Consider the following 11,543-nt stretch of genomic DNA (forward strand, 5'->3'; position numbering starts at 1 on the left):
GTGTTGTCAGGAAGTTATGGTGCGTATCGACATGTTCAGGTTCATAGCAATGGTCGGCCCCGAAAGCTACGGCCTAGCTTTTCGTATCAAATTGGTTTATTTGTTTCTTACAGATGACCTCGCTGTCTGCGTGGACAATGACAGCGTTGCCGAAGGATCCGTTGGAAGCGGTGCAAGTGAAGACGATGAAGAAGTCACTGATCACGCATTCATCGAGGCTCGTGCCGAGGCCGCAGATGAGAGAGGAGTCGAACATAAAGGACACGCCGAGCTAGGGAAGGAAGAAATTGAAGTAGAGACCCGCCTCCCCTTGACGCAAGTAGTAGCTAGTCAAAACACCACTCGGTTAACGATTCAACAAATTGGCGGTCAAACCAACCAAATGCTCTCGGAGCGAGATCTGGTCGAGCTGGCAGCATCTACAAGACAGTTGTCAGTGACGCCGTCACAAACGGTGAGTTCTAGGAACACCGTCATCAGCCACCCGTTCTGCCGCTCCGACGAAGGGCCTCTGCTACCGTCAGCGTCGACGACGCTGTCTTTCCTGTCCTCCGACTCAAACGTCAGCGTTGGGCACCGGGCGACAGATCTGACGTGCTTGCACGCCCTCGCAGAGCTGGCCGCTCCTTTTCAAGAGACGGGAGATGGGAAGTCGCAGACCGGGGTCGCAAACCTTCCGGTTACGCTAAAGACGGAGTCACCCGCTCCTCAGGAGCTTCACCATCGCCAGCTAGAACCGCAGCAACACCCGCCGCAACAGTACCAGGCCGGGGAGCAGCCGCAGAAGCAGCAACACCAGGGGAAACCAACACCATTACCATCGCAGTCGCCTTCGGGTGAAGACAGGTCCGTGCGATCGTCTCGCCGCTGCCGCATGCTGCAGCAGGCGAGGCGCCAGGACAGCGTGGAAAACCGGAGCGCGCGTTTGCCCAAGAGGCCGAACACGGGCGAACGCCAACGCTTGAGCCGCTTCGCCGCCAAGGAGTGCCGTTGGGGCGACGACATCATCCGGGTCATTATGATGGGCAACAAGCACTACATTCGCGAGCGGTCGCAATCGTCGCCACGCCCTCGGTCGGCCTCGATCACCGGCGGAGCGGCGTTGCTCGACGAGACGCAGTACATCACCCAGCAGATCGAACTAGCGCACGCCTCCATCAATGACGCTGGCCATACCTGCCCTTCACCCGTGTTGCGTCAAGCCGCCGTAGGTGCCCAGACGGTAGCGACGCTTGAGGCGGCAGCGGCTACACCGACGCGCTCCCGTGACTCGTCTGCAAGTGTGGTCAAGGGGGCGTTACTGCCCTGGTCGGAGCAGCGTGCGTCGTCGCCGTCATCGCTGCCTTGTCGGGTGTCGCAGCGGTCGTCACAGAGGACCTGTTCAAGGCCTCCGTCCTCTCTGTCGTCGCCAGATCCGCTTGGCGCTAGACAACGCGTCACGTGGGGTCCCGGCGGCGAGCAGCGTAAAATGGACACGATTGCAGAGGCAGTTTGCGAAATCGAGCTGAAGGATCCGCAGGCAGTCGCGGGCGCTCTGGCGTCTAAGGCATCGGAGCTGAAGACTGGCGGCGACGTGTTTAGCGGTGACACTCTCGCCAAGAGCCCGGTCCAGGTGGTCGTGGTCGAGGACAACATGGACCACCTGGCTCCCAGCCTGACGTCCGAGTTGGGCGCCGAGAGCAGGCTAACGCCCAGCTGGCCCCAGTGGGAGGTGTGCGAGCGCGACCTGATGGCGTCCGTCAAGATGCTCTCGGCGGTCGTCGGCACGCCGGAGTCGTTCGCGAAGACCATCGAGCTGCCTTCACCCGAGGGCCTGCTGATGTCGGAGACCTCGACACTGGCGAGCCGTGTGGACACCGTGGCTCCGAGCTCCATCGGCTGCAGCGTCGTCTTGGAGCCGAGCGCTAGTGCGCTTTCGTACACCACCGGAAGCTCTAAGAACGTGCGCAGCAGGCGGCTCTCGGCCAAGATACTGGAGGGCCCCTGCTTCGAATCCATATACAATTCCATCCTGCAGCCAGGTTCCTCGCCGGCCCTCTCGCTGAGTATCCCGGTACTCGGTTCTCGAGATTTCCCGGGCTTTCTCGGGACCCGGGGCAGGCCGACCGGACCGACGTCTGAGCAGCCGGTGGTTCCGTGTCGCGCCGATGACTCCACGATCGGCGGCAGCTCGGCAGACGCTGCGACGACGTCGGGACCCGTGAGCCTCGCCTCGTCTCTGGGAACGCAGGAGCACAGCGGCTCCTATGAAGTCCAGGCGAGGCGGCGCGCAGAGACAGCCGCTGCCCGCGGGCAAGAACGGACGAGCGGTGTGGCTCCACCGAATGGTCGGCCGAGGCTTAGGAGCGGCAGCCGGCGCAGCGGTAGCCGGTGCAGCGGTAGCCGACGCAGAGCGAGCCGGACACCGAGCTCTGGCACCCTGCCACAGCAGGATGCTCCGGCCGCATGGCCGGAAGACAGTGTGGCCGATGTGGTGGTCCCCGACTCAGAGGGCGGTAAGCGGCATCCCTCTGACCCAGGGGTCGCATTCACGAAGCTTTTCGGTCGTAAGAGATGTTTGTCATAGGTTGACCACAATAGATAACGCCGTTTTCGCTATCATGATTGGTCGTTACCTGTTCTTACGAGCAGATATCACGTACAAGAAGTGCTTTGTGAAAAAGGGCACAGCGTGCGTATTCGCAATTCACTTCCCAGTATCCGTATTTGCAACGCGGTTCGTGATCCATAGCGGCTCGTAAGGACATAAGATTAGCCAGAGTGGCCGACCAGTGATCAATATGAATTCAACCTCTGATGAATTGCAGTGAAGGAGCAGAAGTCGTATCGAAAACGAGCCCAAATATGCGGCACGGGTTTGTTGGCACAAAGAACAAGAGCATCCTTTGATCCAGAAACAAGAACAGCTTCTTTAAATTACATAAACAGTGTGCATCGAATTTAAATGCAGGTTTCGAGAGATGACGGAATTTCTCGTAAATCGCGAGCAAAGCCGAAGAAAATAGGTCGCCATTTCGGATTGCAAAACTATACCTCGAGCCAATCTGTGATGGGCATAGCTTTTGTGTTCCTGTTGTGTCCGATGCTACGGATCTAATGAAATACAAAGCCGCATCGAAACGACGCCTTGCGAAGGGACTCGTGAAGGCAGTTATGTACCCCGAATTAACATGCTAATCAAATTGAGCAATTCGGCGAGCTTTAAGACCAGATGTGCCTAGAAAAAAAAAGTCGTAGTTACACCCGAAAGGCGAAGCATCAGTTGCGATAGCAAACTAGTAGAGAGCTATACGGAGTAAGGATAGTAGTTTTATCAGCTGTATAAACTTCGACATGCAGCAGCACCAGCAACTCGCAGAACTGTTGTCGACGCCGTCGGCGTTATGCCCGCGTAATGCGCGCGGCGTTGGTGACTGTGGCCGGTGCCTCTGGGGGCGGCTTGGAGGTTTTCGACGAGATCAGAACGGGACACTCGTCGAGCAGCGTCGGAAGTCTTTACCATCTTCTCGCCTCGCAACGTTTCTATATAATTGCGCATTTGGTGCCGCAGCTAAACGTCGCCTCCCCTCCCTCCCTCCCGTCCCCCCCCCCCCCCCCTCACGGCCTCTCGCGCGACGGAAGAAGTCGCGTTTGCTCTCTCTCTCTCTCTCTCTCTCTCTATATATATATATATATATATATATATATATATATATATATATATATATGGTGATTGTAAAGGAGGAAAGAGGCGCTTATTAATTCTGCAGCCCCTCAGGGAGCACGGCGCAATACGCGCGTTTGCTCTCCGCCGTGCGTTCGCTCCTCGTGAAACGCGCGTCCCTCGCGCACTTTCACTCGCACATACACCATACGGCGTGCGGCGACGATTTCATCGCCGTTGACGTCATACGGAACCTCACGGCGACGGCGATGGCAGAAATTCGCTTTGAGTGTCCATATAGTTACTATAAGTACTATCACAATAAGGGGTACTGGTCACCCTACTATGCATAGGCACCGTGCTGTCAATTATTCGCCAACTGTTTCCTCTGTAAAAAGCGCTGGTAGATTTTCGCAACAGTAAGTGGACGTGCAGTGAATCCGATACTGAGTTAGGTTATTGATACTGGTAGTAAGGGGGAAGACTATAATCAGATTTTGCAACCTCACCTGCGAATTAATTTGCCAATGCAGTTAACAATCGGACAAGTGATCATCTATTGGTTTACATCTGAAGACGGCACGCATTTGATTTCGCATTTCTGAGGATGCACGTGCAGCTTTTAATAACGTAAGTGCAAGGTGACCTAACGCGACAATAAATTCCAGAAACCTCTCTAATGCTTTATGTCCATAAAGGATGATGATAGTTCACGGTTGTTCATAGAATGAGTACAAATGCGTCATTGCGTGTTGTTAAAAGGAACGTGAAAGATTTTAAGCGCACTGAAGAGAAGGCGTAAGAGAAAAGTTCTACGTAATAAGTCGCTGATCGCGCAACTATACACTTCAACTTTTCTCCCGTAGAGCTTTCTTTCGCAAAATTTAACCAGTCAACAGCGGCAGTGTGATTATTTTACACCTCAGTGTAACATTTTTGGTTCTCATTGCGGCCCAAGGACCAACTGGCGCCGATGTCGACAGCGAGGAGGACCGCTCGTCGTTCTTCTCCTTCGAAGAGTCGGCGTCCGAGACGTCCCTGCTGCCGGACGCCGCGAACCTGGACTGGTGGGCCTCGTCGCACGCCTCGCGCAGCCGTACCGACCTCGCCTGAGGCGCTGGCAGTGAGTCACGCCTCTCACTCGGGGGTTTTGTGTGCTTGTTTTACATCTTTGCACTTAGATCTGGTGCATCCCCCCCCCCCCTCCCCCTCTTCTCTAGGGCGTCCCGTACAGACAGTGGCGTAGCCAGAAATTTTGTTCGGGGGGGGGGGCTCAGGTTCCAGCGCGGCCTACTCCTTATAGAATTTGTCGAGGGATCAAATGCACGAATAATAACTGCATTGCCAATTTCATTGTATATTAGATGCTGCAAACGAATTATTGAACGCTATGCACTGTCCATTAAAATATGTATGTTTTCATAACAGAATATATTCGTATGCCCCAACAATTGTGGCAGAAATAACTGATATCAATGCTTCCGTGTTTTTTTGTCTAATTAATAAGTAAAGAAAACATCTCATGAACTTTAGAACTATTGACCCTGTTCGCGGAGCAGTTTGTTTTAGAGAAACGAGATGGCGCTCATGGCGGCGCGCCATACCTCTCCTCAGCGACCGCGCACGAATACGAAACCATTACCGATTCTACCTTGCTTCTGTGCGATCAGCTGTAGGAAATGCAACTGAGTTTTCGCTAACACACTGTGCTCCAATTATGCTAGATTGAATAATGTGGATTGAAGACGCGTGCAGTAGTTGGCTGCAAAAATAGTGACTGTTATGTTAAGGAATAGAATGAATCTGTGGCGAAGTTCGCGGACCGCTGCTGCAACTGTCCGAACGTGTTACCGGCACTTCGTGATGTACGGCTTTCCTCGAGGATACAGAAATTTGCTCATCCACCAGCCTTGTATCGCTAAACTTTAAAGAAAGGGCTTCCTCCCCAGAACGTCGGCAACAGTGAGTACCACTCGTTAAACAATGACAAAGGGAGTAGCGCCGCTTCCTGTCATAGTAAGTTTCGCGCACGTTATCTATACACATCTGTCCAAATGGCAGGAAAACTTACGCCCACTCTATCGCCGACGTATCAAGAATAAGTGAATGGACGCACACTTGAATATATGCGCACTGTATACACACAATAAATGACGGGCTACACCTATGGCGCACCAATGGTCGAAGCTGAATGTTTCGTGACGGTCCACAAGAGTAAGCAAGTTACTAGCTGTAATATATATTTGCTACAAGGTATTACGATGTACAAAATAGCTACGTTTCAAGCCTTGTGCGCAGCAAGAACAAATCTATCGGATTCGGAACTGAGCACACCCGCGAGCGATTAGGCACAAAATAATCAGATAGTGGCTGCACCGAGGAACTTCACTGAGTCAGAAACTGACAAGCCACTGCTTCAAAATATTTGCCGAATAAAAACAAAGAGCAAAACACACTAATCCTGACTGAATTCATAATCGCAAAGTTTGGAATGCATATTTAGCCCCGCTTTTAGAAGAAGCACTATATAAACTGCCTGCGCCGTTTGGACATAGCTCAATCAGCTCCGAAAGAGCTTTTGCATGTTCTCTCAAGCTGTGATCAAAGCTTTGTGTCGTCCACCTAGTCACCGTCTACGATATCTCCGAAAACAGAGGTTTTCTAAGCCGCGCCGGCGTCATACACTTCCATTGTAAACAAGGAGGCAACGGAGGCAGTTGAGGCAAGCAATGGACGCGTCACCATGTGATCAAATATGGCAGCGCCCACGCGATCGCCGCGAAAAGGGTCAATATCAGTTCGAAACCAGCCAAGCAGTGCATGCAGCTTATATGAGAAACGTAAAGGCCATGAAATGAATAAGTTGAGGACAAATATTTTGATGAATCTTTGTCATTCGAGAACCTTGTTTACATTTTTATACATGTGCAACGGCCAGGAAGAAACCTCAATGACGCTATCCCTCGTTGCAATCGATTGCGCAGGAGCAGCTGTAATTCGTCGTGTATTGTAATTACACCGAGATAATACTCGCAGCAGTGAGTACAAATAAAAAGTGGGAGTTCTGCAAAGTATATATTAGAAATGCGAAGATAGAATGGAATATACAAATGCGAAGATACAACTCGCTAAAGGGCAAAAAAAGAGTCGCCGGAAACAAAGTTCACTGCTTGTAATGTATACACAAAACCTCGCAGAAAGATATTTAAAAATACGTATGAGTCTCCAATAAATCTACATATTTAAGCAAACGTCAGTGTATATAATGCGTCAAATACGACAAATAAACATGTTGCTCAGTCACAGATAGTAAACTTTGAGCACAAAAAGACAGATGATCCTGGCAAAAACATAACTATGATCGCAGAAATCGTGATATGTACTTGGGCCATGCAGCGGTTGCGACAGTGCCATGTGGGTAGAATAATAGAGGAATAATGCATAAATCAGTACGAAAATGTGTAATTTAACTGCGTGCACAACGCCAAAATTATTCTGCACCCAAAATTAAAGGAGGGTATTCCTTCGTTTCAAAAAAGAAATAAAAGCAGGTAGCTGAAAAGGAAAGAAAAGGACAAACGAAGGCCACAGATGATGCGGTAAGTTGAACTACCTAATATCCGAGTGTTTTTGGCGAACGCCGCGTGGGCCGGGCTTTCAATGAGCAAGGTCGGTCAAAATTGGTTATTGGTATCCTCATAATTTTTGTATTCGCGTGATAATTGTGATCATGATGCTAACTGCTAGAATAAACGGCGAAAATTTCTGCGGTTTTAAAAGTTAATTAAGAACTTATGGACCTGAAGGAACAGTGCTTTTTACTTGCATTGATTTTTGCTGCTTCGCTATCTAAAGGACAAACTTCTCTCGGCGGGAAAGTTGAGCTAAACGGTCACGTTGATGCCGACGTCTCTGTGGGTGTATAGAAGCGCCAGCCTAACCATGCGTTCCACAGACATTGTAGAGCGCAAGTAGTTTTTTAGTAAACTCTTGTTAAAAAAAATATTCTCTCTGCGCTGGCAGTGGTCACTGGAAGGGTGACTAGAAGCTCCAGCAGTATTTACACATTTACATACAACCTGCTGTCGCAGTGAGAGATGGGCATCTATTCCGGTGATAAAACCTAAAACACTCCCTTGATGTCGTTGGCATACTTGTTTAGGTACCTTGCAGGAACAGTAGGCTGTTTGATTCCAGCGATGTCCGTCGTTTCGTCAGGAAGTATGGAGAAGCAGCCTGATTTTGAATCTAAGCTTTCTTTGATAATGTCACCACAAATTTCTATAATTTGGTTTTGTGGGTCTGGGCTTAAATACGAGGCAATACTGGGGCAACTTTCCAAATGGTTCTTCAGATATGTATCTCCACAATCAGCTCGCATGCGAAGAAGCACTCTGAAAGTGCCTGTATTTTCAGCAGGGGCATTGCTTAAATCCATAGGGCCCCTGTCCCTGTGGCCCCGGGAAGACAGACCTTGTCGCCCGCAAAAAAAAAAAAAAAAAAAAAAAAAACCTCAATAATAGGCCGGTCACTTTCTTCTGTTTTCTCATATTTTACTTTGCCTGACCTGGTCCAGCTGATCAATCACATTGGGCACGCTTCCTGAAAATGTTTGGAGAAAATTATCAGCTGCTAGCTGACAGTCACGGTGATATTTAGTATTTTCGTGTGTGTGGGAGATTGCGAGCGCGCGCTTCCATTTATGGAACGGCATGGACACGAGCGTTCCAGTGCGCGCATGTTTGCCCAAGTTTATAAGAACATTAACTCCATAAAGTTCTAGAATTGAAAATCCTTTAAAGCATCCCTTTGGAAATGTCAGCGCACCTTTCGCGTCAAAAGTTTATGAGAACTTTATACCCATAAAGTTTCGTAATTGAAATCCATGCGCTCCGTATATTCCGCGGCCGCTGCGAGATGCCGCAACGCGCGCGCTCGCTATCGAAAAGCCGTTGAAAGTTTGTGCTCGGATGGGGCTCCTTGCGTTACGTGACTCCAGGTGCAAGGGCGTTGTCACGAAATCCAGCCCGAGTTCGCAATGTTCGTGCCGAAATGTCTTTTCGAGCGTGAAAAGGACATTGTAGACAAAATCCAGAATGATTGCCGGCGTCGGTGGTAGTTTTGGTCGGCGGTGCATGCGAGCACGAAAAAATTTCGGGGGGGGGGGGGGGGGCTGAAGCCCCATCAGCCCCCCCCCCCCCCCCCTGGCTACGCGCCTGCGTACAGATGTTTTGTTTTGGGAAGACTTACACCACTAATCTATCTATCTATCTATCTATCTATCTATCTATCTATCTATCTATCTATCTATCTATCTATCTATCTATCTATCTATCTATCTATCTATCTATCTATCTATCTATCTATCTATCTATCTATCTATCTATCTATCTATCTATCTATCTATCTATCTATCTATCTATCTATCTATCTATCTATCTATCTATCTATCTATCTATCTATCTATCTATCTATCTATCTATCTATCTATCTATCTATCTATCTATCTATCTAATCTCAGTCTGTCAGGGTAATCTGACCGTTAGTGGTCATACACGTTCGTACATGGCGCAATGTGTGGCTTTCACGGGCTTCTTTTCTGCAGCAGCCGAGCCGGTCCTTGCGCCGGCAACGCCTGTGCTGCGCGCGACCACTGCGCGTGCTTGCCCGGAAGCCTGTCGCATCGCGGGCGCCGCAACGGCCAGGCCCGAGCCACTGAAGGTTCGCTCGCCAGAAGGGCTGCTGCGGGCGCAACTATTGAGCTGCGGTATTGCGGTGAACAACGCAACCTTCTTCAATAAATGAGCCTATAAATTACGTTCCGAAAGCCCTCACTACACGTTCCGCTACTGCATCCGCGACATGCTTCCGCAGTATACCCACCACGCGAAACTCCGGCAGCGTCGTAACTCGTCGCTGGCAGCGCCAGCGACGTGAAAAACATGATGGAGGATTTTGAACAAGAAATATATCTCACGGTAACATCCGTAAGCGTTTCACCCGTAACACCAGACTATGAATGGATAAATATCGATGAAAACGATGTTGATAAAAAGGTTAACTGTATACGTATGCAAATGTCAGCCACAATGCGCCGATCCTTCGGATTGCAAAGAGCTGCTAGAAACGTGCACATTTTTAGGGCTGTGGTCGTGGGAAAGAATGAGTTGAAGTTTCACTCACAATGCGGAGCAGTGACCAGATAACTTGCTTGATATTATGCGCAGCAAGTGTTGCACCGTTTCATGCGGTATCTGCTGGTAAATATATTTGCAGATGCGCACGAGTAATTTTCTTTCTATGGAAGAAGAACACTGCAGTCAGTGATGCCTTTAGAACCAGTCTTATTTGTTGGTGTAGGTGCATGGCGCTCCAAGCTCGCGGTAGTGTTACTCTACCGCGAGTGATTCATTAGGGAACCTTAAGGTTCCCTAATGAATCTCTAAGTGTACAGTAATTCTATAGTGGTAGAGAAGCGGGGAGACACGAGTCTTTATTCCTCCTTTTTTGTTATTTTGCCTTTCGCCTTTGCCACTGGCTTCGTTTACTTACTTTTTAAAAGAAAACGCATTGAAGCAAAAAGTAACTGGAACACGAATGCATTTCGTGGGAAGCTTTGAAAGTTAACATCCAAAAACTGGCGGAGTCCTGAGAATTCGTTCCAAGTGGATATACCTTGCGAACTCGCCGGCTACAATTCGTATATTGAAATATGTGCCGTAACGTAATTGATTAAAAAGTTAAATAGCGTAATTATGGTCACTGAGTTTGTGTTGTCTGGTTCTCCTCTCTTGTGTCCGTATCTGCAATTCTTACCTTTTTTCACGATTAATACTTACCAACTTGCTCAACATTCTGTAGTTCGAATTATGCTAATTATTCAATTAAGCATTTTGATTTCACGTATTTTGATTTCACGAAGTATTGGCCACCTCACCGAGTAATTTATATTAAGGGTTAGATTTGTGCGAACCGGCACAAACAAAATTAAAAAAAAATTGATCATATAGGAACGGGCTGGATGTCACGTTTCTTATTTCTTTCCAGTCGTTCTCGACAATCGAATACTTTGGTGATGAATAGGTGTTATGTTACTTTTTTAATTTTTTGCTGATGAGTGGCCTTAGAAACCAAAACATACTGGGTCACTCTAAGGGAAGCCACTCGTGTAACGCGAAACAGCAGTAGCCGACTCGATGAGCACAATAGCGGCGGCAATGACGCGACGGCACATTAGTGAAAATAATGACGGCGACGATGTTGACGACAATGACGTCATGGCGACAACGTCATGGTGAATAACTGCTGTATTGTCAACACCCGCCGTGGTTGCTCAGTGGCTATGATTTTGAGCTGCTGAGCACGAGATCGCGGGATCGAAGCCCGGCCACGGCGGCCGCATTTCGATGGGGGCGAAATGCGAAAACACCCGTGTACTTAGATTTAGGTGCACGTTATAGAATCCCAGGTGGTCCTAATTCCCGGAGTCCCCCACTACGGCATGCCTCATAATCAGATCGTGGTTTTGGCACGTAAAACCACATAACTTATGAGCTGTCAACTCAAAACTACGTGATTCTAGGCCCATCCCCCTTCTGGCCATGTGCCATGTTTTGAAGGCACAATAATAACGACATGACGGTGACATTGACAACAAGGACGACGCTCGAACAACGATGGCCTGACGACATTTACGGTGACAGGGTGATTACAGAACGAACAACATGGCGGTGACAGCAACGCCGACAGAACGACCATGGCATGACGACATGATGGTGCAGTGACCTGACGACATGGCAGTGACAATGACGACGATAGAAAGACGACGGCATGACGACGTGATGGTGACAATGAAAACAATCAACTACGTGACAGTGACAATGGCGAAAACAGCAAGACG

General features: G+C 49.2%; 1 protein-coding gene across 1 annotated transcript in view; it reads left to right on the forward strand.

The window, feature by feature from the left end:
- Window positions 1–9,441, forward strand: part of LOC119448453 (uncharacterized) — a 33,763-nt gene extending 24,322 nt beyond the window's left edge. Inside the window, exons 12-14 of the mRNA XM_049665165.1 lie at window positions 114–2,495; window positions 4,602–4,766; window positions 9,249–9,441. Coding sequence (XP_049521122.1) covers window positions 114–2,495; window positions 4,602–4,756 — 2,537 coding nt within the window. The 3' untranslated portion in view covers window positions 4,757–4,766; window positions 9,249–9,441. The remainder of the gene's footprint in view (window positions 1–113; window positions 2,496–4,601; window positions 4,767–9,248) is intronic.
- Window positions 9,442–11,543: the final 2,102 nt, after the last annotated feature.

Source organism: Dermacentor silvarum, chromosome 4 (genome assembly GCF_013339745.2).
Source record: "Dermacentor silvarum isolate Dsil-2018 chromosome 4, BIME_Dsil_1.4, whole genome shotgun sequence".
In the NCBI taxonomy this organism is placed as follows: Eukaryota; Metazoa; Arthropoda; class Arachnida; order Ixodida; family Ixodidae; genus Dermacentor; species Dermacentor silvarum.